This window comes from Moesziomyces antarcticus (genome assembly GCF_000747765.1).
Source record: "Moesziomyces antarcticus DNA, scaffold: scaffold_v10016, strain JCM 10317, whole genome shotgun sequence".
Taxonomy (NCBI): domain Eukaryota; kingdom Fungi; phylum Basidiomycota; class Ustilaginomycetes; order Ustilaginales; family Ustilaginaceae; genus Moesziomyces; species Moesziomyces antarcticus.
In genome coordinates, this window is record NW_014638994.1 from 212 (window position 1) to 26089 (window position 25878).

Sequence of the window (25878 nt, forward strand, 5' to 3'; positions counted from 1 at the left end):
GCCTGGTCCTTCCTCGGTCGCATCGGCATCGAGACACCGCCCCCGCTCCCTGCCGTAGTCATTCGCGAAATCGAGAATCGACGGTCCGACCAGTGGCCTCTGACTCGCATGTCCAGTCATGTCTTCGGTCGCAAGCGATACAAGGTCCGGATTCGAGACACACATGCGCTACATCGTCCGGATTCATATTAGGGGCGATACAAGTGGAATCCGACAGTGCGCATCAGGTCAGGCCGCATAGGCTTCGTGAACCTGGCTTTCGATCTCGGCGAGCATGTTCTCGGTGGCCTTGTCGGGGAAGGGACTCATCTGTGCGTGGACCATGCCGCAAGTGCCGTCTTTGAAGTCGCACCACCCTGTGCGAGATCGAGTGCAGGAAGAGAGAGATGCGTCAGGTGCGGTCCGCATGCCAGCAACGGCGGAATCAAAGCGAACTTACAGTAGCTGTTCTGCACGCCGCACCAGCTGATCGTCTTTTGATGTACACCGTTTGGCCGGGCGATTGTGAAGAGCAAGAGCGGAGAGGTGGAGAGAGAGTCGTTCGGCGTTAGACTGTAGGTCAGCTCTGCCCGCTCTACGAGGATCATGAGATCGAAATTCGTTGAACACTTACATCGTCGCTGTGACCACGGGTAGGATGCTTTTCTGTAGACGTGGCAGACAAGAAACAAACGAGATCTGATCAGCACGAATCGCGCGGCACGATGCCCAGACTTGCAACGCAAGCTTGAGGAGTACTCACCCTTCAGCCTCAGACCGCCGTAGGACCAGTTCTTCTTGATTCCGGGCGCCAGGCAACCTCGGAAGCCTTCGCTGATGACGGCAGGGATGACTTGGTCGAACTTGCGTTCGAGATCGTCGACCAGCTTTCCCGACAGTTGATCTTTCTTGAGCAGCTCGACGCTTTCGGGCTTGAGGATGGTGCCGCCGGTGATCGGGTGCGTTCCTCCGTTGAGGAGAGCGACGAGGATCCTGGTGTACTCTGCACCGTTGGCAAAGAGGCCGGCGCCCGGATAGATGGCCTCCATCTTGTCCTCCTCCGGCAAGAGCAGCTGCATGAATGGAATCACCTCGCCGTTTTCGTTTCGCATATGGCTCCCAGCAAGACGATTGAGGAGGCCAGCCGATCGGGGCTTGAAGGTGATCGCCTTGATGCCGAGGGGCTCAAAGATGTTCTTGCGGTAGTACGACTCGAGGTCCATACCGGTGACGACTTCGACGGCCATACCGGCCCAGTCGATGTTGAAGCCGTAGTTCCACTCTTCGCCCGGCTGCGAGGCGTAGGGGGTGAAGAGACTGGCTCGGGTCGAGTCGAGGTTGGCGGTGGGCGGCAGTCCTTTGCTCTGGAACCAGTCGGCGAGGTCTTGGTTGAAGAGTGCGCAGGCTTGGCCGGAGAGGATGGCGAGGCAGTCGTGGACGGTGGGGATCTTGTTGGGCTTGGATCCGTCCTTGAGCATCTTGAGCTCTCCAGCTTCGGGGAGGAACTTGTCGATGCTGTCGTTGAAGTCGAGCTGACCTCGCTCTCGAAGCTGCAGGCACGCGATGGCGATGAGGAGCTTGGAGCAGCTAGCGATCCAGAAGATGGTGTCTTTGGTCATCGGATCCTGCTTGTCGACCTCTTTGACGCCAGCATGTGCCCAAACGACATCCTTGCCGCTCTTGTCCGAGACGTAGGCGACGGCGCCAGGTACGTTGTTGGGGCCCTTTCCGGCGGTGTAGGTGTCAAGCACCTTCTGCGCGTGCTTCTGCAGAGCTGCGGATCTGTCCGAAGAAGCGGTCATTTGGGCGGTTTTCTGGCGGGCTGTGGAGACGTTGGAGCTAGTTTGAGGAAGGGGGACGGAGGCAGGGCTGATCTCGAGCAGCTTCGCTTCTATATTTAACGTATCTGGTGCTCAGGGGGGGGGGGGGATGCGTCGAATCTGTGCCTCCGTCTTGCGATGCAGAATGGCGGGCTCATTCTGTATGAGGGAGGCAGTTCGGTCAGGCCGACTGCAGGCCTGCGGCAGGTCAAGGTTGATGAAAGCGGCATTTTCGCTGAACAAGATGAGATGCAAAGATGCGAACCGCGGGGAAATCATGCTCAATGCACAAGGCAGCATGGTGAGAGTGCAAGATCCCGCAAGGTCAGTCACGAGGCACAAAGTAGGACGAGCGAGCGAGCGAGTTGGCAGACCCGAGATTGTCAGAGGGCGGAAATCACGGTTGGCCTGGTCTGTGCTGGTCTGTGCGAGCCCCGCAAATTAAGCAGCATGCCCTCTTTGTCTCAGTCGGATAGGCAGCTGCGGAGATACGATGAAGAGTGCGGGGAATCGCAAGGCGGAAGCCGACCGCGGATGGAATGCGATGCAACGCAGGTCGCATCTCGGATGCTCCAAGCCGAATTGAGCTAGCCGAGGGCGCGACGATCCCGAAGTAGCGGCGCTCTGTTTATTTTAAATAGACTGCCTGGCTCCCGCACAGGCAGAACAGCCGAAGAGATCTGCGTTGATGCACATGTGTCGACCTGAACGAATCTGTGCTTCGCCGAAGCCAGTCGAAAAAGATCGCGAAACAACCTGGAAGACGCCCTTGGCACACTGCGCCGGGAGGCGTGCCGGGATGAATAGAGGCACCGGAGCTTGACCAGGAACCTGTTCATTTCGATCCGAGCCGTCCGCGAGCGCCAGTGAGGAGGGGGAAAAAAGTAGCCGACGACCGGGTCCAGCTAAACAATGACTCGTGCATCTTCTTTGCAAGCACCACCATCGGAGCACGCGGCCATGCCGAAGGGAATCCTCATCGTTGGCGGAGGTCTGAGTGGCCTGTACTTGGCACATAGGCTGAAGCAAAGCGATAGCAGCCTTGGTATCACAGTGCTCGAATCGCGAAGTCGCCTTGGCGGACGACTGGAATCGGCCCAAATGAGCGTTGGCGAGAGCGACGAGGTGGACGCGTTTGACCTGGGTGGATCATGGTTCTGGCCATCTTCTCAGCCTTTGGTGGTGACGCTTTTGGAGGAGTTGGGGCTGGAGAGCTTTGCGCAGTACGAAGAGGGGGATCTGCTGATTGAGCGCAGTCAGACGAGGCAAGCGCAGCGGCTGGAACCGAGAGGAGCAGGCATGGGGGATGCTAGAAGACTCTGCGGCGGGATGCGATCGCTCATTGAAGCACTGGCGGATCGAGTGGGTCGAGGCAACATTCTGTCGGGACGCAAGGCGACGGGTCTGCGTCTGATCGGTGGGTGCGGTGCTGGCACGAGGATTCAAGCGACGTGTTCGAACGGACAATGCCTTGAAGCGGAACGCGTGGTGCTGGCGCTTCCCCCTCGCCTAGCTGCTTCCAACCGTATCGAGTTCAGTCCACCATTGCCGAGAGATCTGGTATCCAGCTGGGCAGCGACTGCGACCTGGATGGCACCCCATGCAAAGTACGTCGCCGTCTACGACCGACCCTTTTGGCGGGAGCAAAAGCTGTCGGGTAACGCGCACAGTACCGCTGGACCTCTGGGCGAGATTCACGATGCGACCAACTACGACGGCTCGCTTGGCGCCCTCTTTGGCTTCTTCTCGATTCCCTCGAGTGCTCGACAAGCGCAAAGCGAGGACGAGCTGAAGTCGGCATGTCGATCGCAGCTGGCCCGACTCTTTGGCGACCAGGCTGTGTCTCCTCGAGACGAGTGGATTCGAGACTGGTCATCGGAAGAGGACACGGCGACCAAGGCAGATCAGACTGTGGCGGTGCAAGCCAAGAGGGTAGGCGCGCTCAAGGTCACGCCGGATGAGGACGAGTCGCAATGGCATGAATTGGTGCTGGGCGCGGGCAGCGAGTGGTCGCCAACGTTTCCCGGATACATCGCTGGCGCCCTTGACGCTGCTGATCGAGCCATGACGGCTCTTCTTGCCGCCTAAGTGGTGGCTGGTCTGGGCTCGCCCTCAGACTCTGCACTGATAGCTGCATCGCAACAACTCAAGATTGATGCCGAACGGCTGTCAGGCTGAGGCGTGCCTGACCGAACGTGTCGGATCGCAAGGCAAGGCTGCTGCAGCTGGGCTCGGTGAAAGAGCCGGGTGGGCGGTAAATTTGACGCGCTGGCAGCGAGCTGTGCCTGGCTTTGTGTGTTGTGGAAGGCAAAATCAAAATAATATTTCAGAAAACCCCCTGCCCCAGGCCGCCCATGACTACGTTCTGGTTACCGTCGTGCAGAAAACACTCCGACATCCGAAGCCACGGCCAAAAAAGGCACGCGTGCATCCGCCAGCAGCTGCTGCTTTCTGCCGAGACCAACACACACACACACACACACACACACACACCGCGTCGAGATACAGTGACCACAGGCGGGACCACGCGCTGCTTCCGTCCACCACCATCCCCATCTGTCCAGCATCGCACGCTCCCCAAAGGTGTCGCTCGCTCCGGCACCGCCCATCACCATTCCCACCCCACGCCATCTCAAGCGCCTGTCTCTCTGCTCGCCAACGCTGCCCTCCTTCCCGCTCCTGCGCGAGGGCCCCACCCACGACTTGTTCTCTCCGGCAGCCACATCCGACCTCGATCGCACACAGTCCTCGCCAGACACCTCGAGCCGTTCGGCCGTATCCGAGTCGCCGCCCTCGTTCGAAAGGCGACCTTCGCACGGTCCGGACGGCCTCGCCTCCGCATCTTCGCACGACATCAAGCTCCAACGCGCAAGGAAGGCCGTCCATCATATGCGAACTTACTCCTCCCAGTCCACCGCCAGCTTCGCCTCACATGCATCAGCCTCGCGTCAACCATCGGCAGAGATCCTAGAGGAGGACGAGCCCACCTCGTCCAGCCCGACCATACACAGGACCCGCCGCGATCCCACCACTCCCGCTGCCATGTCCACATCCTCTGCAAACAACTCGCCGCAGCACTCCCGCTTCGGCTCCCGCTCCGATGCAGGCTCCATCTACAATGCAGACCGCAACATGTCCTCCTCCATGCTCTCCGTCGTCGACCCCGCCGACATGGACGAGATCGAGAACAGCGTGCGCCAGTCCAAGACCATCGAGGACTTCACCAACATCATCACCGAGTTCCGCATGAACAGGCACACCCTCTGCTCCGACTCCCTCGCTGGACAACATCCTCCCGATTCAGGTACGATCCCAATGAGTGCGAGCAGCCACAGCATCGACCAGCGCTCCGAAGTCGGAGAGACGCCTCGATGCACCTGCTGCTGCAGCAAGGACGATTGTCCACGCGCCCTACGCGCTCGTCAGGAGTGGCGCGACCTCGAGGCCGACCTCCGCCTCAGCGCCGAGATCGGACAGGCCTTGCTCCGCCGTCATGACGCCATGCAGTCAAAGCTGCAAAAGCAAGCGGAAGAGTACATGCAGCAGCGCGACGGTCTCATGACCAGGCTCACAAAGAGCTACAAGGAGACATCCGCCCTCGAACGCGAGCTCGCACAGTCCAATCTCAACCTCGAAGCAGGCGACAGCAGCAATCGCGCCCTCCTGCACGAGCTCGACGAAGCTCGCAAGCAGCTCAACAAGCTCAAAGCCAACCACACACGTCTCAGTGGCGCCGAGGAAAAGGCCGCCTCGCTTCAGCGAGAGCTCGACGATCTCAAGCAGGAACTCGCTGCCGAGCGCAAACGCGGCCAAGCTGCAGAGGCCAGATCCAAAAAGCTCGAGCTCAAATCCTCTCAGCTCAAAGACGCGCTTGCCAGTGCTCGTAAGAGCGCAGCCGTCGAGCCTCCATCCGACGGTCGCGCGCTCATGGACCAAGCAGCCATCCAACTCGCCAAGGATCGACTGGCACGCGCCTCACATCACCAGCGCATCTCGTCTCTCGACACCAGCGCTGCAGCAGTCGACGACGATGCAGAGCATTCGCAAGCCATCCAGACGCTGGTTCGCGACAACGAAGCTCTCCGCGGCGACAATGAAAAGCTCAAGGCTCTTGTCGACGCCTCCAACGAAGAACTCGAAGTCCTTCGCAACTCGGTCACAAACGCCATATCCCTTGTCGCCTCCCCCATACCGGACGCCGCCAACTTTGAAGAGAGCGCCTCTTCTTATCTCGACATCCACGCATCAGCAGCAAGCAATCCAAGTGGCCAACTCTCTCCGTCAGCACATGCGACCGCCGTTGCGCCACGCGCTCCAGCACAACGCACCACCTCGCATGCCTCCTCGGCCGGCTCGTTCACCTTCCCTCCGACGTCGCCAACAACATCGGAGCGGGTCGAAACCTCCCTCTCGCGCAGCGCCTCGCTCGCGCTCACGGCAGACAGCAGCGCAGCGAGCCAGGCTGCGGAATCCATCGCCTTTGTGCCCAGCTCCCGATCGAGCGAAACCAGCCGCGATACAGAGAAGCAGACCGCCGACTTTCTCAGCTCGGATCCTAACCGCCGCGAGAATCGAACAGCGCAGCTCAGCAACCTCCTCGAGTACATCAACCGACTCTTTACGCGTCTATCCACTGCCGATGTCGACACTCTCACCCGACGCTTGCAACGCCAGAACCTCGCCGGCGACGCTGGTCACCTCGCTCGCACCACGGTACACTCCATCCTACGTGACGTCGATGGCTTGCGCGATCACTTCCGCAAGCTCATCGAAGCCGAGGCAAGGAATCATGCGCGCGACGACAACTCGTCGCATTCGAGAGACTTTGCAAACGAGAGCCTCGTGGCGAGAAAGGAGTTCTTTGCTCTTCTCAAAGCGTTCCGAGACATCCTTTGCGAGTTGGCCAAGCTCCGCCTCTGTGTCAACGACATTCACCTCAATCCGGGCCAAGCAGCCAAACTGCTCCACGAACACCTCGGCGCAAACACGGCAGAGGACAGGTCGCTCATCCCCATCCCTTCGGCCGTCAACTGGCTCGGCAAAATGCTATTGGGCGGGCCAAGCGGTGCTCCTTCCACTCCGTCTTCCGGCGTTGTCACTCCAACGGGGTCTTCTGCTGCGCCGGATGCAGCGTCGTCGAGCGGCGCGAAAGCGGGCCGTCCGCTTACGGGACGCACGATCTCTGGCCATCTCGCGCCTCGAGCTTCGCCTGCCGTCGTCTCGTCCACACTGGCCGTCGAGGTCAAGGGCACCCACGCGTCCGCCGCAGAGACGGCCCAGTCGCGCCTCTCCACCTCGCCAAACACGCCTGTGGGCGGTGGCTTGCGAGCAGGCCCACGTGCCCAACGTGGTCGATCGAACGCCTCTCTCACGCGCGTACAATCCCGCAACCTTTCTGGTCTGTTTGCAGGAAGCCTTGCGCCATCCTATGCCAGCCTCGATGTAGCAAGGGGTGTGCCTTTGGACTCAGGAAACAGCCTTGCACCGACAGGCTCCGTGCGGCCAAGGGACCATGCTGCCAAGTCGACAAAGCCTTGGCAGCGGCCGCTGTCGAGGATCGTGGATGACGACGAGATCAGCATTCACCGCGGCAGGGCGATTCGGCAACAGGTGTTTGAAGACAGCGGCGATGAAGGATCAGACGACGAGATGAATGCAAGCAGCAATCTTCTCGAGCGCACCTTGCGACCTCGTGGACTGAGCGACAGCTCGATCCGCAGCACGTTTATCGACATGGCCGACGGCATGGGCGGAGGACCCATTTCGCCGGCTGCCAATCGGATTCGGCCCTCTCCGATCTCGCGCATCATTACGCCAGCGACTCTTTCGCTTCACTCGACGCCGAGTGCTGCACCTGCGACGGTTCCTTCATCCAAGATCGAAGACGACGCGAGCGCTTCTCCATCCGTCTCTTCGGAAAGGTCGGGCAGCTTGACGCCAGGAGGCGCTGGTCTCGCAAGCGGTGTCGCCAGCTCCATCCTGAGCAGGTCCGAAAAGGTGCTGTCGTTCTTCAGCGGCGGTGTCGTAGGCTCGGGTGTACCCATCCAGCCTGCTTCGGCGACGGTGAGCGCGGGTGGGCCGAGCCTGCGTCAAACTCCCTCGATCGCTGCGCTCAACCGAGCTGCGGCTCGCGGTGCAGCTTCGCACGACCTTTCCGTGTCTCCACGCACCAATTCCGCATCGCCTGCAGCCGCAGCGGAGTCCCGCGCACAGGCTGGCCTCGGCCTGGGCTTGCCACCGCGACCAGGTCTGGGTGGCGCCGGTAGCGGACGTGCCGGTTTCTGAAGACTCTTTTCGTCCTCCTGTACACTATAATAAACTCGCTTACCCTGGCCAGTCGGGACCGAGCTCAACCGTGTGTGAAAATGTGACTCCTTGACTAGCTTCGGCCGTTCGAACCCGGTGGAGACGAGCTCATGGACAAAGATCGGAAACCGCCTTCCTCAGTGTCATGTCCGCTAATCGGCTCTGAGTTCCTTTACGAATAGCAGGGCCGTCTGGCGGTGTGAGGTTTTGCAGATGGGAAAATTGTCGGAATTCGGCGATAGGTGGTCGGTGTGGAGATTCACCACACTCAGACTCGTGCGCCGTACCTCAGGGCAGATTCCGTGCGTAGGGCGCAGCAACAGAGTGCCCACGCGCATCGCGCTGCAGCTGTAATCTCGAGTCGTTGTTGTTTCGCTCCTCATTGCACCTCCATAGCACGTCCATAACTCTCAGAAACCCCTTTCGACATCGGCATTGTCGAGCGAGAATTGCGTCACGAATCTATCTGCAGAACCTTAGTGCCGTAGACGCTCGCCGCAACAACGCCGCATTTGGCCTGAAGGACTCGATTCCGCCCTCCAGCTCCACCAAGCTTGCCGCTCGGTAGACGACGCGTGGATCTCATCCATCCATCTCGTAGCAACCATGTCGGGCCTCGAAAAGTCATTGTTCCAGCTCAAATTCACCGCCAAGTCGCTGCAGCGCCAGGCACGCAAGGCTACCAAGGACGAGACGGCGGAAAAGGCCAAGCTGAAAAAGGCGCTGGCGCAGGGCAATACGGAGGGTGCACGCATCTATGCATCCAATGCCATCCGCAAGAAGAACGAGTCGCTGAATCTGCTGCGACTCGGCAGCCGCATCGATGCTGTGGCCAGCCGCGTCGAGACGGCGGTGACGATGCGGCAGGTGTCCGGCAGCATGGCGTCGGTGGTGAAGGGCATGGACAAGGCGATGGAGAGCATGAACCTCGAGCGCATATCCATGGTGATGGACAAGTTCGAGACGCAGTTCGAGGACATGGACGTGCAGACGTCCTACATGGAAGGCACCATCGGCGCCACCACGGCGCAATCCATGCCGCAAGACCAGGTGGACCTGCTCATGCAGCAGGTCGCGGATGAAAACGGCATCGAGATCAACCACAAATTGGGCGAGGGCGGCCTGCTCGAGGGCAAGGTGGCCGATCTGGCTCCCAAGGTGCCGGACAGCAAGGTCAAGGACAAGGAAGACGATGCGCTCGCCGAGCGTCTGCGCGCTCTCCGTCCCGCCACCTAGCGTTCTCCTTCTTCTTCTTCTTCTTCGTCGTCTTCCGTGTAAATGTAAATGCATGCGCGTGTTCTTTATGGCGTGGTCTCGGCCTTCGTCTCATTGCCGCACTCTGTGTCGCGATGGTGTGGGACAGCGAATCGTTTGCTCTCGCCAGTTTTGCAATGTGCTAAAGTACAATGTGAACGGATGGCATATGGTAAGCGCTGATCAGCGCGGGCCGTACGTCGATCTGGATTGAGGTGGTGGATAGGAAGGGTTGGGCGGTAGCGATGGAGGCGGCCCGCGCATGTTGGGAGGCGGACCCGACGGGAACATGTTGGATGGAGGCGCTCCGTAGCCGGGAGGTGGGCCTCTCGGTGGATATGCGCCGTTGCCGCCGGGAGGAGCGTTTGCGCCGCCCATCATGTTGGGCGGAGGACGTGAGTAGGGGACGCCTTGCGGAGGTGGACGGTTATAGTTTGGCGGGGGTCCTTGATCTCTTGAGGGCGCATTGTTTCCATTGTATCGGTTGTAGCCTCCCGGGCCGCTTCCATAGCCGCCTCTCGGTGGACCCGTGCCGTTGCTGCCGCCTCCACCGCTTCCACCCATCGACATGCGAGGTGGACCTTGAGATCCGAAAGCTGTCGCCAAAAGGGAGAGGGTAGAGAGTTACTGCTGTCAGTAAAGTTGCTCTCATGTGAAAGCTGTCGAAATGCAACCAAGCTCTGGCATGCAACGTACCTCTGTCGGATGCTCCGCTGAGCGGTCCTGCGCCAAAAGTCATGAACGAGGATCCAGCGGGTTGCAAAAGGTCTCTGGGCTTTTCGATGCCGCGTCGATCGTACTCTTGTGCCAGCGTGTCGATGACCTGCTGGATCTGTTCGGGATCCAGGGTCTGGTAGTACTCGCGCACATTCTGCAGATGGTTGCGTCCGCTGTTGTGTGCCTTGCGCACCGACACCGAGTCGTGCGTCAGGAAGACGTCGCAGTAATCGCAGTAGTGTTTCCCCATGCTTGACCGTCTCGAGCGGGGGCTAGCTGGTTACGAGTGCGCGATGTGATGCGAGAGGAAGCGGAGCAGCGAGGAGCAAAGGTGCAGCTGTGACGAAGGTGAGGAAGGAAGCCGTGGGCTCGCGGCACCGAAACGCAATTCCGCACTTCGAGGTCGTGTGAAACTTTAACACTTTTTCTAATTTTTTCGGCTTTGAGCCTCCACTTGGATTCGCACCTCCCTTGCACCCTGCAGCCACAGCACAGCGCGACTGTCTGACCGACTGCGCATGCACGCTCGAGTCGCTCGCAGCCGCTCCGAAACCAACACGCACGGCCAAGACCCTGGAGATAGCTGTCGTGCCCGCATCGACTGCATCGTCCCTTTCGACATCCTTCCTCCTCCTGGCTCAATTCGCTTCTGCTCGCAACCGGATCAGCAGTCACCAGCGTTACGCCCATCGCCGCGCGACGTCCCAAAACTCTGGCATGCTATCCTCAGCGTAAACTTTGGACCCAAGCGTCGTCGGCCCAGGCGTCGTCCGCATCACTCCGCGCAGCCGACATGCATCTTCCACGACATACGATCGAGTCACATGCCGCTGCTCCTCTCTTCGAGCATGCAAGCTTCTGCTCCCCAGATATCTCCATCTTCCGCGATCGGCCGCCAGAGGATCACGCATCGACCAATGCTTCACCCTCGACTTCCGAGCTTGCCCAGCCGGCCGTCTTCGCTTGTGCCACCCTCAATGGCTTTCTCGTAGCTCAGTCCGACCCAGTTAAGCTCGCCGCTAACAGGTCCTGGTCCAGTGCACAGGGCGGTCTGTCTCACGCTGTGCCCGTCTCCCATTCCTCTCTCCTCTTGCTCGTCGGCGGTGGAAGAGTACCACGCTTCGCCCCGAACAAGGTCATCCTGTGGGACGAGGCAGCAGAGTATATCCCCTCACAGCCCGATCCGGAATCTCATCACGCCGACTCTGACGACGAAGATGACGACCATTCCAGCTCCTTCCCCTCGAGGCGCGCATCCACCATCTTTTCGGCTGGTTCCGAGTTCGACGCATACGGCAGAGCTCCTTCAGCCGAATTCGAGAATGTCCAACCGCCAATCTCATCCGAACAGTCATCACCTCGCCCTCCCAGCATGGACGACTCCGTGAAGTCGTTGTCGGATCTCGATCATATCCAGCACCGCACCGGACCAGCTGCTGGCAGTTCATCCCGCTCTGCTGCCGAATCCGGCTCTTCAGTCGATCAAAGCATGCTCGCGAGCTCTCTCGGCATCGGTCGGCTACAATCATCGTATCTTTCCGATACCACCGATCGTGACGCACAGTCGTCCGTGCAATTCAGCCGCGACTCTCCCAATCTCACTGCCTCAAGCCACTCACACGCCATCATGGCCAGCTCCGCAAATCTCGCAGACCCTTTCGCAGAGGACGAGGCGCTCCCACCTCACTTGTCGCCAGAGCACAATGCTCGCCCCGGCTCCTTCACTTCATCAGAATATCACGCCAGCTCTCATGCTCATGCGTCCAGGGTCGAAAGCGCTACTTCGTCTCGTCAATTCCGACCGACTTCGGCCGCACACAGAGACCGCGCGGATGGCCTCGGCCTCATCGATTCGGTCTCTAGCATGGCAACCACCGACACCCATGCAACCGCAAAACGTCCCCCTCGCGTCCTACGAGGTCGCGAGGTTGCAGAACTCGAATTCAGCGAGGTCGTTCGAGGCGTCTATGCTACCACCATCCACACCACCAAACCACGCTCTCGCCATCCAACCAGTAAAGGCAAGGCCCGAGCCACATCAGGCGCAGCATCTCCTCTCAATCGAGAGGCTGAACCTGGTTTCTGCGTCGTCCTTGTCGTCCTGCTTGCCACCAGAGCCATCGTCTTCGAACTCTTGCCGCCGTCGACCGCGCCAACGCTTGGCGGCCGTCCCACTTCGTCCGCGTGGAGTATATCGAAGCGAGCCGTCGCCCAGACGCACAAGAACCCAAAGGGTCTCGGCTCGGTGGCGCCTCTGTACCTGCACACGCCTCCGGGCACGGTATCGCAACCCAGCGCCGTGGTTGCGCTGCCTGGACGCCAGAAGGGACACGTACAGCTCTTGCTCATCCACTTAGGCATGACGCACGTCGATCAGTCTCGGCCCGCCTCGGTCCCGGCACCACCTGTCGGCGCATCTACCATCATCGTAGCTCACGAGGCTTCCCTCGCTGCGCTTGCCTTGAGCCCAGATGGTCGTCTCCTGGCAACTGCCTCCTCCAAAGGCACTCTCATTCGCATCTGGTCTCACAATATCGGGCAAAGTGACGGCACTGGTTCGCGAAACAGTCGCGCTTCTCCGCACGAGCCAAAGTCAAACGCACCAGGCAGGACCGGGGTCGGTGCCACACTAGCACGCGAGCTGCGCCGGGGCACCGATCCAGCTACCATCCTGAGCATCGCCTTTGCGCCTGACGCCTCGATCGTGGCTGCCGCAAGCGACAAGGGAACGATCCACATCTTCTTGCTTTCTCAGCCCGGATCCATGGCGCCGGCCGACGATGCAACCGAGCTGCCCAGATCGCAGGCATATTCGACGACTCGCGCCTCCAACCTGGGCCGAGTCGCCGCTAGCTATCTACCCGCAGGCCTCGGCAACCTCGCAGGCCAAATCCCGCCATCGGTGCTGCCCCAGTACCTCAAGTCAGAGTGGAGCAGCGCCCAATTTCGCATTCCCCTCAAGACGTTTGGATCCGCCTCGCGCCACTCGTCGGCATCGGCACAAGGCGACGAATCTGGTATCTACGGCTCAAACGCTCCAAGAAGCACCACGCTCGGTACCGAGAAGTCTACCGAAGGCGCTTGGGCGCACATGCGTAGCCGCATAAGCGACATCCGCAAGGGTGAAGCCAACGTGGACGAAAAGATGTTCTTGTGCTGGGTCGAAGAAGCAGCCCAATTGCCAGTCACAGTGACCAAAGGTAAAGCGTCGGCGCAGCCCTCTTCCAGGTCCGAACATGCATCTCGGCCGCGTCCACTGCACACGTCAAAGGATAATCACGATGGCCCCAACCCCGAATCGCCGTACCGCTTTCACCTCGTCGTTCTAACGACCTCGGGCGGGTGGTACAAGCTCGCGATCCATCCACCACAATCGAATGCCAGCGAGGACGCATCAGGCTCCACCGTGCTAGGCATGTACCGCCGGGAGTCGAAGCGCGCAACTGACAAGCCCAAGCCGCTGGAATGCGAACTGCTCGAGTTTCGCCCCATGGCGGCGATGCTGGACGGATGGAGAGCATGACACCCGCCACGAATCCTGTTCTCAGTTTGGCCACGTTGGTCGCCATCACAAACAATGTCTTTTGCATCATGAAATCCATTTTCAACAGGTACCAATGCGCGATCGAAGGAAATGTGTTGGAACTCAGTTGACGCCGCCAAAGACCATGAGCTTCTGGATCATGTACTCGTCGATGCCGGTGCGACCGCCCTCGCGGCCGAAGCCCGACTCGTGCACGCCACCGAAGGGCACCGAGTTCTGCGAGATGAGGCCAGTGTTGATGCCCACCATGCCCACCTGGAGCTCTTCGGCCACGCGCCAGCATCGAGCGGTGTCCTTGGAGAAGAAGTAACCGGCGAGGCCGACGTCGACGTTGTTGGCCTTGCGCACCACCTCCTCCTCGCTCGAGAAGGTGTAGACGGCGGCGAGCGGGCCGAAGGTCTCCTCGCGGTCGGTGGGGACGCTGTCGGGAAGATCGGTGATGACGGTGGGCTCAAAGAAGAGGCCCTCGCCGCGCTTGCCGCCGACGACGACGCGCGCTCCGTTCTTGACCGACTCGTTGACGTGCTCCTCGACCTTGTTGAGGCCGACCTCGCTGACGAGCGGGCCGTGGGTGGTGCCCTCGTCCATGCCGTAGCCGACCTTGAAGTTTTCGACCTTGGCGGCGAGCTTCTTGAGGAACTCGTCCTTGACGCTGGCATGGACGTAGATTCGGTTGGCGCAGATGCACGTCTGACCCGAGCCGCGGAACTTGCAGGCGATGGCGCCCTCGACCGCCTTGTCGAGGTCGGCATCCTCAAAGACGATGAAGGGAGCATTGCCGCCGAGCTCCATGGAGAGCTTCTTGAGGGTGGAGGCGGACTGGCTCATGAGGATCTTGCCGACGCGGGTGGATCCGGTGAAGGAGATCTTGCGCACCGTGGGGTTCTCGCAGAGCTCCTTTCCGACGGCGATCTCGTTGTCGCCCTTGGCGCAGGTGACGACGTTGATGGTGCCCTTGGGGAATCCGACCTGCTCGGCAAGGTGTGCAAAGGCGAGCGCCGAGAAGGGCGTTTCTGCGGGCGCCTTGATGACGACGGTGCATCCGGCGGCGAGTGCTGGTGCGGCCTTGCGGGTGATCATGGCGGCGGGGAAGTTCCACGGGGTGATGAGGCCGGCGACGCCGACGGGCTGCATCTGCACCACGTTGCGGACGCCGGGGAGGGGCGAGGGGACGGTGTGGCCGTAGGTGCGGGTGGCCTCCTCGGCGAACCACTCGAGGAAGCCGTTGGAGTAGGCGATCTCGCCCTTTGCCTCTGCGAATGCCTTGCCGTTTTCGGCGACGATGATCTTTGCGAGGTCGTCTGCGTTTTGCTGATGCGCGTAGAAGAGCTTCATGAGGAGGTCGTGGCGGTGCTTCGCGGTGGTCTTGGACCAGGACTTGAAGGCTTGTTCGGCGGCGTCGATGGCGGCGGCGGTCTCCTTTGCGCCCATGTCGGGCACCTGGCCGATTTCGGCGCCGGTGGCCTTGTTGAAGACCTTGAGGGTGGCCTTGGAGTCGGCGTCGGCCCATGCACCATTGATGTAGGCCTTGGTCTGCCAGAGCGACTGGTTGGCGAGCTTGAGCTCCTCCTTGCCGCCCTTTACGATTCCCTGGGGCATGTGCGGCATGTTGAAGGAGGCGGTGGTGTGGATGGGATGCGAAGAGGTGGGGAAACGAGGAGTGATGCGCCTGGAGGCGAGAGAGATGCGCGAAGAATTGAGCGAAGAGGACGCGGTGGCAGAGCGAAGGGCAGGTCGAGCGATGGAAGTGCGTGCAGAGCGAAGCATGCTACACGAGATAAGACGATGAGTGGGTCAGCGGAACCAGCCTGGCCGCAAGAGCTTGTGTATATATGGAGGGATGAAGTGAGCCTAGGAGTCAGACTGGTGGGAAGCCGAGCAAATGACCGTGAGCGCGCGACAAGGCTCGGCCGCTGTTGGACAGACGAGCTGCAGGTGGAGCAGATTGCGCCTCGGGTTCTACGGGTTGCAGTGCTTCTGGCCCAACGCTCCACTCGCTCTGCTCACTCAGCTGCAGTACCGCCCCACAGACCGGGGAAAGTCGCGGCTAACGCGCGCATCGCGGCTACTTGATTGAATTTTGCCCAGTGTGAGGCCGCGATTGCTGCACATCTCACAAGTCTGCGCGCGCTCTCAGGGTTCAAATGCGCGTACCGCACCAAGCCCTGCTCGCTTCCTTCCAGACACATCCATCATCCAACCTTTCGAGTTTACAGAGCAACATGGTGAGTGCACTTTCTCACATACAAAGACTTGCGATGGATGCGTCTTGCTGATCGCTCCGACGGCTGCTCTTGATGTCCAGCCTGCCTCTCTCACCGAGGCCAAGGATGCGCTGGTGCTGCGCCTCAAGTTCCACAAATCCACGCTCTTTCTGCCGTGCCAGCCCACCGACACGCTGGCTTCGCTCAAGACCGGCTTCGTCGTGGCCGTCCGCTCCAGCAACCAGCCCGAGCTCTCGTCTCTGCCCTCGTACACCTCCACCGACGCCAAGTCGTATCCGAGCTGGTCCGACATGGATCCCGATACCGACGTCGGTCTCTTCATCGCTAGCAGCACAGGCAACGATGCGGCAGGCCTCGAGGGCATGACCATCTTTATGCCGCTCGACCACGATGCATCCGGCGCTGACACCACCGTTCGCAAAGCCGGTCTCAAGGACTCGGACGCCGTGTGCGTCGGCTTTCGTGCTCAAGGTGCAGGTACGTGGCTCGATGTCTTCCTCGACGTCTTCCTCATTGCTCTCGCTCAAGCGAGGCTCGAGCTGACCCTGACCATCTTCCATCCTCTGTCCTGCGCCCACCTCTCCTTATTCTGCGCTGCATGCTCGATGACGAACGCTCTTACGCACGTCAGCCTCCGTCTCCCAGCCCATCGTCCAGTTTACGGATGTAGAGGAGGACGACGAGGCCGCCGACCCAGACTCTGTCCCACCACCGCTCTCAGAATGAAGAAGACCAATTGCAAGCTGCATTCAGAAAGGCCCGACCGCCGCAGAAAACGAGAGTACAATAAGACCATTCCAATCGCGACTCGTTCCTTGGTGCTGCTGCCTATCCACGCTAGTGTTCAGCGACTAAGCTCTCCGCCATCTGCTGCTGGGGTGGACGAGCGGAGGTGGCCGCTCCACGAGAGAGAGCCGCCGATGGGATTAGCATGGATTCCTCCGCGCCCAAGACCGGCGGGCCGTGCATGTGGAGGAATCCAACCGTCTGCATTTTTCGGGCGCATTTTTGCCGTGCAATTAAAAGCGAAGTCCCAACAGCAGAGAAAAGCCGGGTAATTGCTTGCTCACCTTTGCCGTTCTTCCAAACCGCAAGCCTGTCTGCCACCATCTCCACTCCCTTCTCCATCCGTCGCCAGACCACACTTTTGTCTTGCAAACACTCGCCCAGCTTCCACAATGCAGCGCCTCGGAGTGACCAGCGGCCAAGCTCTGGTCGCACCAAAGCGCTGGTCACAAACAAAGCTCCATCGTGTCGACCAAGCACACGAAGCTGTCTCATGTCTGATCACCCCCTTGTCACTCGGTTTCCACCACTCGAGGTCGGCCCGGACGCACACAGGTGGCCGACGACGCACAAGCGGACGCACCTTTACATCGTCCGCTTTGCGCACAGGCATTCCGATATCCGATTCGAATCCTCGCCTCGTCCCACAAAGTCCCGTCTCGCGAACAAAGTTCCCTCCCCCGTCCTTTCCGCCCTCCTTTGGCTCCAACCAGATCCTACCTGTACCACAAGACACAGACAGGCGTCTCCACAACATTCTCGCATGCTTCGACACTCCCGTGCGCTTCGCTTTTGCCTACGGCTCCGGCGTATTCTCTCAAAAGGAAGCAGGCCCGGAGCACTCCAAGAGACCTGCGACCAAGGATGGAAAGAAGATGGTCGACTTCATCATGGCCGTCACTCACCCACAGCACTGGCATTCTCTCAACATGGCGCAGCATCCAAAACACTACTCGATGTTCAGCAGGCTACTGGGTGGCCTCGGCATCGGCCTAGTTCAGCCCATAGGTGCAAAAATCTGGTACAATCCATACATCACGCTCGAAGACGAACTGGTAAAGTACGGCATCATCAGCGTCGATGACCTTTGCACCGATCTTCTCGACTGGGAGACCCTCTATGTCAGTGGTCGGATGCACAAGCCGGTGGCGCTCGTCACCTCGGACGCCCGTGTGCGTCTGGCCCAGCAAGTCAACCTTGCCTCGGCCTTGCGCACCGCCCTCCTTCTCTTGCCCACCCAATTCTCCGAGGTAGAGCTGTACACGCGCATCGCATCGCTCAGCTACACCGGCGACTTCCGCATGTCGGTGCCTGGCGGAGAAAACTCGAACAAGGTGCGCAACATCGTGCTCAACCAGCGCCAAGAGTTCCGACACCTCTACGCCGGCCTCATGCGCAACTTGGGCACTCTCTCAGTCGAGGAGGTCGGACAAAATCGCTACAACATCCACCAGGATGGCTCGGTTGCAACTCGTGCCTCGTATGCCGCGCGTCTTCCACGATCTCTGCGCCAAAAAATACAAGACTACTACACCGCACGACCTGACCTCGATCCGGCGTTCCTCAAACTGTCTTTATCCAGGACACTCGACACTGTCCCACGCGAACCATCTCGCATCGAAAGAGAGGAGACTCTCAACCACTTCTGGCGCGCCGTCGTCCAGCGAAAGGACTTTGACCAGGTGCTGCTTCAGATGATCGCCAAGACCGTCAAAGGTCCCGCTTGGTCACAGTCAATCAAAGGCATCTACACCGCCGGCTTCACCAGGACCTTCCGATACGTCGCCGCCAAGATCGGCAAGTACTTTGAAGGCAAAAAAGAGACCCAGAATCGCTGAGTACAGATGCTCAACGGTCTGCCCTGGAATTGTTCCTTCTGTAACTGTTCGCCAGATTCATAGGAGCCGGAGAATGCTTGCAATGAAAAGGTCAGACCCATGACTAATGTATCCTTAGCTGCGGTCGATACATCGTTGCTTGCGTGTTTGCTTGCGGACCGTATTGTAAAAGGGTGTAGTGTGTTGCATGGAGTGATGAAGCTTGCGGGCCGGGCAGGGTGGGAGCCCGTCCGTCCACGGACGGAGGTGCGGAAGCGCTGAAAGGGTTGAGGCCCCACCGCGTGCGGAAGCGGACGATTCCGCAGATGGACAGGTCCAACATGCGGGATGTCCATGCGGGATGTCCATGCGGGAGGTGAGCCACCCGCTATTCCTCCCGACCTCCATTCACAGGTCTGCATACAAACTCGGCAAGGATGCTCTGGCTGATGGTGTGCGGTATGCACCTGCGGTCTCGGGAAGACTGGCATCTGATAAACTCGTGGTTCCCATTGCACTACATCCATGGCTTTGGATTGGCCACAGCTTTTGTCGCCACCGAGGACAAGACCGAAGTGCTGACCGTCGTCATGCAGGCACAGCTTCTGCTCGGTTACGTCGTATGGGTCTCCGAAGCCGAGTTTGGGCACGCGATCGAAACGTGCGCCAATGCCGCTCCACCTCCTCCGACCAATGCTTTTGTGATCACCGCTCATGACTGGAAGGACTTCATAGGCAGCCAGATTGAAGGCAGCATCGCGCGAGGCTCGACCCTCTCCCATGCCTCCGAAACTTTTGTCGACAGTAGAGCAAGTAACGAGGATTTGGATGCAGAGACGGATCTCGACTCCGTTGCGGAGTCTGACTCGGATCCGGACGAGGAAGACGACTCGGACGACTCGGACGATGATGAGGACGACGATGGCGACACGTGGCCCGACGGGGAGGAGGGGTCCGGTTTCGACGGGGTAGCCATCGATGACCTGGACGGCAACAAGCAGCTGCGACCGGGCACAGTCGCGTTGACAATCGTGGAGAGCGTGAGCCTCTCGCTCTTTGACGAGCTGGGCATTCCTGCGAGCTCGAGCGCTGGTTTCCTGTTGTAGAAGACACGCCAGGCAGCGCAACGCGATTTGCGGAAGTGCGGAGTTGTCTCGTCGCCAAGGATCGCAACCAGCACGAACGTGTCGTTGCCAAGACCGGAGGGAGGGCCTTCAATGCCAAGGATCGCATCCAGACCCGCAAGCATCTCTTCCTCGCCTGCTTCATCCAGGCAGCCCAACAGCTGTCTGGTATCAACGCACTTATCTACAACTCGGGCACCCTCTTCTCCCAGTCGACCGGCCTCGACACCGAAAAGTCAGCACAGTCGCGCGCGCACTTGCACAAAGAGAGACGCGGTTCTAGACCGTAACATTTCTTGCTGCCAGGTGTAATCAATGTAAGGATACAGACGAAAGCTGCCAGGGAGTGAACGACATAGCGCTCGTTGGCTGCGGACAAGGCTCGGGATTTGGGATGCGGGTATTTTGACAGGCGGCAAATTTACCTCGAGTCGAGAGTCGCGGTGACAAGGCCGCCCTCTTTGTGCGAGCCCTTGTTGGAGCCGGTCTCGACGTCCGGGTAGTCGATGTCAGCGTTGCCTGCGGCGGCGGCGGCCTTGGTGTCGGCAGCGGCGTGGGAGTTGTCGATGCGCCAGCCATCGGTGGTGAAAATCTCGTCGATTTCCTCCAGCGCTTTGCCCTTGGTCTCGGGGAGGAAAAAGTAAATGATGGGAACCCAGCAGGCGTTGAGGATCGCAAAGATGATGTACGTCTTCCACTTGATGTTTTCCAGAGCAGAGGGGGTGAACTTGACACTATCGACCGCAAAGAAGAATAAAGGAGCTCCTGTCAGTACGAAAAGTCCGCTCGTATCCGCTGCGAAAGGCACCGCCTACTTACACAACAAAGTTGAAGATCCAGTTGCTGGCTGTCGAGAGTGCAGATCCCTTGGTCCTGATGAGCAGGGGGAGCACTTCGCTTGGAATGAGCCACACGGTTCCTTGGAATCCGAGTGAGAAGAAGAACTCAAAGACAAAGAGCATGGCGGAGGCAGCGCGGCCGTAGATGGCACCGCCTCCCTCCTGGGTCTTCTTGACCAGGCCGGTCTGAACGCACATGACGGCGGCCATACCGGCAATGCAGGGGATGAGGAGCTTCCTGCGGCCGACACGGTCGATAAGGAAGATGGAGATGGTGGAGCCGAGGATAAGGCACATGTTGAGGCCACCGGCGAAGAGGGCAGACTTTTYGSTGTCGAGGCCGRTCGACTGGGAGAAGAGGGTGCCCGAGTWGTAGATAAGTGCGTTGATACCRGAMAGCTGTTGGGCTGCCTGGATGAAGCAGGCGAGGAAGAGAYGCTTGCGGGTCTGRATGYKRTCSTTGGCRWYGARRGCYCKCCMTCCGGTSTTGGCARCGRCRCGTTCGTGCTGGATGGCCTGCTGGATACCGGCAAAGGATTGCTGGACTTCGGGGGAGTCGATGGAGGCGTTGTGGAGGCGCTCAAGGACGGCGATGGCCTCTGCCTCGCGACCCTTGGAGGCGAGCCAACGAGGAGTGTCTGGGATGACGAGGGTGCAGGCCATGAGCACGACGATGAAGACACACTGGAGGGCGACGGGAGTGCGCCAGATTTTGCTGCCCGTGAGGCCGCTGAAGCCGAAAGCATAGTCAGTCCAGTAGCTAATCACTATGCCAAAGTTGAGTACTGTCAAGTCTAGGCAAACGAGCTTGCCACGGGAGACGGCGGGCGAAGTTTCGGCCTGCATGATGGGGACGGTGGAATTGATGGCACCCATGCCGAGACCCGAGACGATGCGGCCGAGGATCATGATGCCGACGGTGGAGCTGGCTGCCTGGATGATGGCGCCTGCGATCATGACGAGCGAGCTGAGGAGGATGGTACGCCTGCGTCCGAGGAAGTCGCCGATGACAAAGGTTGAGAGGGCGCCGAAAAAGCAGCCGATCTCGTAAAGGGAGACGATGTTGCCGATGGTGTTTGCGTCCGGGTTGTTGAAGGTCTTGTTGAACTCGCCGAGGCCGACAACGCCCCCCATGACTCCATTGTCGTATCCAACCAAAAGGAAGCCTGCGGCACAGCTTGCGGTGATGACGGCGAGAAGCGACTTGCCGCGAAGTCCGACATCGATACCGAAGTAGTCGTTGTGGATTCGGCGAGGAGTGTAGGAGTGGGAATGCATGGTTGCACAAGGGTCGCCTTTCGCCGGCAGCGTTGATAGCGTTGACAGGGATGGGAGCGGAAGGGAGAGGCCGAGATCAAGAAGGATGTCGGGGATGATCTGGGGGAAAGAGATGCGGGGCCCAAGCGTCAAAATGGTGGAGGGTCTTATAGGAATAATTAAGTGGACGCAGGGCGAAATGAAATGAGCGAGTGGAGTGGGCGCGTTCATGCAGACCGAGTGGCGGGTGCGTGCGAGGGGTACACAGAGCAACAAGTGAAAATGTGTGGGGTGCGATGAAGGGCGGCGTGGGATGCAGCCTAGTGTGAGAGGGCAAGCGTCAGGAACCGGCGTGAAAATGTGCGGTAGGGCAGGATTGCCCTCGAGAGAAAGAATGGATGGCAAAAGCCAGCGGAGTTGCGTTGATGGAGCGGCAGACCGGGCCGGACATGTGGTGGATGATGCGTGCGGCAATGGTAGGAGGGCCGAGACTCGGGGCTTTGAGCAACGGAAGCATTCGGGCACGGGCAGACGGACGGCTGTTCAAATGTGTGTACAAGAACTGTATGGCGCGGGCATTGTGGGGAGGTTGAGTCTAGGGAGGGAGGCAACGAGTCTCGATTGCGGGGTAACGGTTGCACAAACGAGCAAACACGGCCAATCGAATCGGCGGCTGCTGTCTGCCTTCCAACGCCACGCGAACCTGTCGAAAATAAAAATAAAAATAAGAATAAAACTGGAAAATGAAATGAAATTGACGAACAGCCAGTTGACGGTACGGGCCATCGTGGGGCCATCGATGGCATTGGGGCCGTGCCTGCGCGGACCGGTGCGGATGGTCTGGATGAGCGGATTACAGTATTGGCACGCGTGAATGTGGATGCCGTGCCCTGCAGAGAAGCCCTCGCTTGGGGGGGGGGGGGAGGTTGCGTGCCGTCGGTCATGCCGGCCTGCCGCTGTAGAAAATGGAGCGTGGCCCAATGACTTTTGGCAGTGCGCATCGCGTGTCGGAGAAATAGTGTCCCAATTGGCGCCACACTGGATTTTTGAAGCTGCACTCCAGCCGAACCGGTCCGGTGGTCCGCCGTGTTTTGCATAAGCAGAGCCGCGCCGCATCACCGGTCCGCCATGTTTCGACTCCGCCTTTTGCAACGCGCGTCCACTCCGGCTCGATCCGTGCGGCCGCGTTTCATGCCGGTCAACTATTTTTCCTCGCTTTCAAAGTGTTAGAGCGTCGTCGTGGTTGGTGTGCGTCTGTGCGCGAATCAACTCAGTCCGTCCAGCCAGACCGGACCGAACCGAGAGCAGGTACCCCACTAAAAGCTGCTTCCGCTCCGCACCCCACCTCCTCCACAGCCGACGACTTGGACGATCGACCTCACCTTTGCAATTCTCGCTCCCGTCACCACCACCAACGTCTCCATCACCGACGACAGCCTCGCTGATTGCCACCATTTGCATCGTTCATACCGCATCCAAGCAAAATGCCATCGCAAACATCGACCGAGCCAGTCGGCGTCGTCAGCCTCGACCCAGAGTTTGATCGTCTCGCAGGTAAGCACCCGATGGATTCATGCTCAGCGCCGATCACAGACTCACTTTGTCCACATCCATTCCCGCCAACAGGAACATCGGCCACCATGCGCAAGCTCCTCACCGATCCAGAAGGGCTGCAGCGGTTCCACGAGGCCGGCATCTACCTCGCCAAGCACAACAAGGTGTACCTCTCTTCCAACCGCCTTCCGCATCCGAAAGTGCAGCAGAGCGCATGCATCATTGGCGTGCCCCTTGACAGCATTCCGTCTCCGAGCACCGAACAACGCGCATCCAACGGCTTGCTTCCCGATCTCACATCCGACGAGCAAAACTCGCTGTGGTCCGCGCTCCAAGTCATCGATGAGCTCCCCGGCCACCTCGCGCTGCCCAACGGCGCCACCCACTGGGATCAAGATAGCGTGCTCTGGTGCGAGCAGGGCCACGACAAGCTCGCCATCACTTCTTCGCTTGTCGTTCACAACGTCGCCGAGCGTACTGGCAAGGCCGTGCTCTCGCAGTTCGAGGGCAAGCCCTTCTCCAGTCTCAACGACGCCGTTCCCCATCCCCCCTCGGGCTCCTTCTTCTTCACCGATCCAGACTACGGCATCGAGCAGTCGTTCAAGTCGCCCGACGTCACGTACGCACCCAACGCCCTCTACATGTGGAAGCCGTCCACCAACCAGGTGCGCCTGATCGACTCCAACTACTCCAAGCCCAACGGCGTCACCTTTGTACCTTCGCCCGCCAACGACGGATCGGGTCTGCTCATCACCTCGGACACCGGCCGCTTCCGCTTCCACCGCAACGACAGCGTAGGCGAGTTTTACGTCGACGACAACGGTCCCGCACACCTCTACTCGTACAAGGTGCTGCCGGACTCCGAATCCAAGGATGGCCTCCCGGCTGTCGACGTCGGCTCGCGCACTGAATTTGCAGAGTCCACCAGCGGCGTGCCAGACGGCATTCACGTAGACACCTACGGCAACGTCTGGGCGGGTCACGGCAATGGCGTCCACGTCTACAAGCCTCAGCCCGACGGCACGGGTAAGCTCATCGGCAAGTTTGTCATCCCCGGAGAGAAGGGTGTCGCCAACTTCTGCTGGGCCGGTCAGACCTCGTCGGGACAGTATCGCCTCCTCCTCTTTGCAGAGGTCGAGCTCTGGGAGGTGACCGTCGCCGTCAATGGCCAGGACTGAGTCGGCGTCTTTTCGGCATCTCCGCACCCGCCTGTCACCTACTGTGATTGCCTGTAATCTAATGTGATTGCTTGTAAATTGCTGTGATCGCTTGCGATTCAATTGCAACACTCGCTACATTTCCGCGGGACACGATTGAGCTCAAGAGTGAGTGCTAGAAGGTGCGCGTGGGGTGGGGTCAGCTGCATCTGCAGTGGGCTGCACGGTGACATGTTGCGCGACGGTGGCGAGACGCGTCTGGTTGCGCAGAACGGCGCAGAGCAGCGCAGAGCTGCGCAGAGCAGGGAGCGGCTAAGCGAGCGTTGGGGAGTCGCCTCCTGGAGGATTGGCACGGCTTGGCGCATGAAATTTCCGAGCCGTGCTGGCGGTGCAGAGTGGCTCTTTTGTTGCTTCGCTGTCGCTTTTCTGACCCCATTCCGCGCTAACCGACGGCTGTGCGCAACTCCGCCAACCGCAGCAGCCAATCATTCCGGGCGCCAGCACGCACCGCACCGTTCTTCGACGCTCGAGCCCTGCGCACACGCACCAACCTTGAGCTTGTCTCGGTCGCAGCACCTTTGCGCATCACCAACCACAACATAAAGACCTCGCTTTGTCCTCTTTCTCCCTCCAACCACCACAATCCACAATCGCTGCTCACCGACCCCACGTCTACAACACCGGATCAGGACCCTCAGGATGAAGTCGAACATCGCATTGACTCTTGTCTGCCTCGTGCTGGCATCGCTAGCGACCGCAGCGCCTACGCCCGAGCAGCCTCTCTTCGTCTCGCGCATGGTGCGCAGGCAGGCTGAGTCTGCTGCCGACCAGCGACTTGCCGCCTTCTGTGGCGAATTCGCCCTCGAGGAGCCTCAAAAGCTCCAAGTGCGCTCCTACAACGACTCGGCCACCGCCTACCTTGGCATCGCCCCCAATGCCTCCGGAGCGCCCGAGCTCACCACCTCGGAGGAAGCCGCGCTCTTCGACTTCCAGACCTGCAACACCCAGGCCTTTACGCAGGGATACACGCGCAACACGGGCGGAAGCATGGGCGCCCCCCTCGAGTACTGGGGTCGAGTCGTAGCCAACGTGTCCGACACCAACAACACCACCACTCAGCGCTCGGTCTGCCTCACCGCTTCCGCTACCCCTCCCGAGAGCTCCGGCTCTTTCAGTCTGGCAAGCTGCGACGACCAGGACCCGCACCAGTGGTTCCGTCTCCAGGAAGCCATCGGATCGCCTTCGCTCTCCTACTTTCCGCTCAAGAACGAGTCTGGCTTCGAGTACACCGGCCAGACACCAGCTTACTTTGCCGTAGACCTTCACCCGCAGCCCTCGGTCAAGCCCGTTGTTCAGTACTCTACTGCCGACACGGATCAGTACGTCATCTTTGACGATTGATCGCCATCCCAACGCCGCGGCCCAGCATTTGAATTTCAACCATTGCTCCATCTCATCGCCACCGCAGTTCGCAAAGTGTGAGGCAGACTCGGCGAGAG

At 59.8% G+C, this 25878-nt stretch overlaps 13 protein-coding genes across 13 annotated transcripts; 9 read left to right on the forward strand and 4 right to left on the reverse strand.

Annotated features, from left to right (window-relative positions):
* Positions 1 to 228: 228 nt before the first annotated feature.
* On the reverse strand, positions 229 to 1781 carry PAN0_016d5209 (beta-lactamase; the record flags this gene model as incomplete). The annotated part of the gene is made up of 4 exons (XM_014799151.1): positions 229 to 356; positions 440 to 473; positions 614 to 645; positions 743 to 1781. 4 exons carry the CDS (start codon positions 1779 to 1781, stop codon positions 229 to 231), a joined length of 1233 nt encoding a protein of 410 aa, XP_014654637.1.
* A 930-nt stretch (positions 1782 to 2711) lies between these two features.
* On the forward strand, positions 2712 to 3887 carry PAN0_016c5210 (monoamine oxidase; the record flags this gene model as incomplete). The annotated part of the gene is made up of 1 exon (XM_014799152.1): positions 2712 to 3887. The coding sequence occupies one exon, from the start codon at positions 2712 to 2714 to the stop codon at positions 3885 to 3887; it is 1176 nt and encodes a 391-aa protein (XP_014654638.1).
* Positions 3888 to 3954: 67 nt separating this feature from the next.
* PAN0_016c5211 (uncharacterized protein) lies at positions 3955 to 8084 on the forward strand (the record flags this gene model as incomplete). Its single annotated transcript, XM_014799153.1, has 2 exons — positions 3955 to 4046; positions 4364 to 8084. 2 exons carry the CDS (start codon positions 3955 to 3957, stop codon positions 8082 to 8084), a joined length of 3813 nt encoding a protein of 1270 aa, XP_014654639.1.
* A 627-nt stretch (positions 8085 to 8711) lies between these two features.
* Positions 8712 to 9341, forward strand: PAN0_016c5212 (vacuolar assembly protein DID2; the record flags this gene model as incomplete). Its single annotated transcript, XM_014799154.1, has 1 exon — positions 8712 to 9341. The coding sequence occupies one exon, from the start codon at positions 8712 to 8714 to the stop codon at positions 9339 to 9341; it is 630 nt and encodes a 209-aa protein (XP_014654640.1).
* Positions 9342 to 9542: 201 nt separating this feature from the next.
* On the reverse strand, positions 9543 to 10326 carry PAN0_016d5213 (uncharacterized protein; the record flags this gene model as incomplete). Its single annotated transcript, XM_014799155.1, has 2 exons — positions 9543 to 9955; positions 10056 to 10326. 2 exons carry the CDS (start codon positions 10324 to 10326, stop codon positions 9543 to 9545), a joined length of 684 nt encoding a protein of 227 aa, XP_014654641.1.
* A 543-nt stretch (positions 10327 to 10869) lies between these two features.
* Positions 10870 to 13599, forward strand: PAN0_016c5214 (WD40 repeat-like protein; the record flags this gene model as incomplete). The annotated part of the gene is made up of 1 exon (XM_014799156.1): positions 10870 to 13599. One exon carries the CDS (start codon positions 10870 to 10872, stop codon positions 13597 to 13599), a length of 2730 nt encoding a protein of 909 aa, XP_014654642.1.
* Positions 13600 to 13722: 123 nt separating this feature from the next.
* On the reverse strand, positions 13723 to 15387 carry PAN0_016d5215 (succinate-semialdehyde dehydrogenase; the record flags this gene model as incomplete). Its single annotated transcript, XM_014799157.1, has 1 exon — positions 13723 to 15387. One exon carries the CDS (start codon positions 15385 to 15387, stop codon positions 13723 to 13725), a length of 1665 nt encoding a protein of 554 aa, XP_014654643.1.
* A 377-nt stretch (positions 15388 to 15764) lies between these two features.
* PAN0_016c5216 (uncharacterized protein) lies at positions 15765 to 16571 on the forward strand (the record flags this gene model as incomplete). Its single annotated transcript, XM_014799158.1, has 3 exons — positions 15765 to 15845; positions 15926 to 16322; positions 16477 to 16571. 3 exons carry the CDS (start codon positions 15765 to 15767, stop codon positions 16569 to 16571), a joined length of 573 nt encoding a protein of 190 aa, XP_014654644.1.
* Positions 16572 to 17023: 452 nt separating this feature from the next.
* Positions 17024 to 18469, forward strand: PAN0_016c5217 (mmp37-domain-containing protein; the record flags this gene model as incomplete). Its single annotated transcript, XM_014799159.1, has 1 exon — positions 17024 to 18469. One exon carries the CDS (start codon positions 17024 to 17026, stop codon positions 18467 to 18469), a length of 1446 nt encoding a protein of 481 aa, XP_014654645.1.
* Positions 18470 to 18774: 305 nt separating this feature from the next.
* PAN0_016c5218 (uncharacterized protein) lies at positions 18775 to 19862 on the forward strand (the record flags this gene model as incomplete). The annotated part of the gene is made up of 4 exons (XM_014799160.1): positions 18775 to 18782; positions 18863 to 18900; positions 18995 to 19469; positions 19571 to 19862. 4 exons carry the CDS (start codon positions 18775 to 18777, stop codon positions 19860 to 19862), a joined length of 813 nt encoding a protein of 270 aa, XP_014654646.1.
* A 131-nt stretch (positions 19863 to 19993) lies between these two features.
* Positions 19994 to 21689, reverse strand: PAN0_016d5219 (sugar transporter STL1; the record flags this gene model as incomplete). Its single annotated transcript, XM_014799161.1, has 2 exons — positions 19994 to 20306; positions 20392 to 21689. The coding sequence occupies 2 exons, from the start codon at positions 21687 to 21689 to the stop codon at positions 19994 to 19996; spliced, it is 1611 nt and encodes a 536-aa protein (XP_014654647.1).
* Positions 21690 to 23152: 1463 nt separating this feature from the next.
* Positions 23153 to 24400, forward strand: PAN0_016c5220 (smp-30 gluconolaconase lre-like region protein; the record flags this gene model as incomplete). The annotated part of the gene is made up of 2 exons (XM_014799162.1): positions 23153 to 23222; positions 23295 to 24400. 2 exons carry the CDS (start codon positions 23153 to 23155, stop codon positions 24398 to 24400), a joined length of 1176 nt encoding a protein of 391 aa, XP_014654648.1.
* A 678-nt stretch (positions 24401 to 25078) lies between these two features.
* On the forward strand, positions 25079 to 25780 carry PAN0_016c5221 (uncharacterized protein; the record flags this gene model as incomplete). The annotated part of the gene is made up of 1 exon (XM_014799163.1): positions 25079 to 25780. One exon carries the CDS (start codon positions 25079 to 25081, stop codon positions 25778 to 25780), a length of 702 nt encoding a protein of 233 aa, XP_014654649.1.
* Between the last annotated feature and the right edge of the window lie 98 nt (positions 25781 to 25878).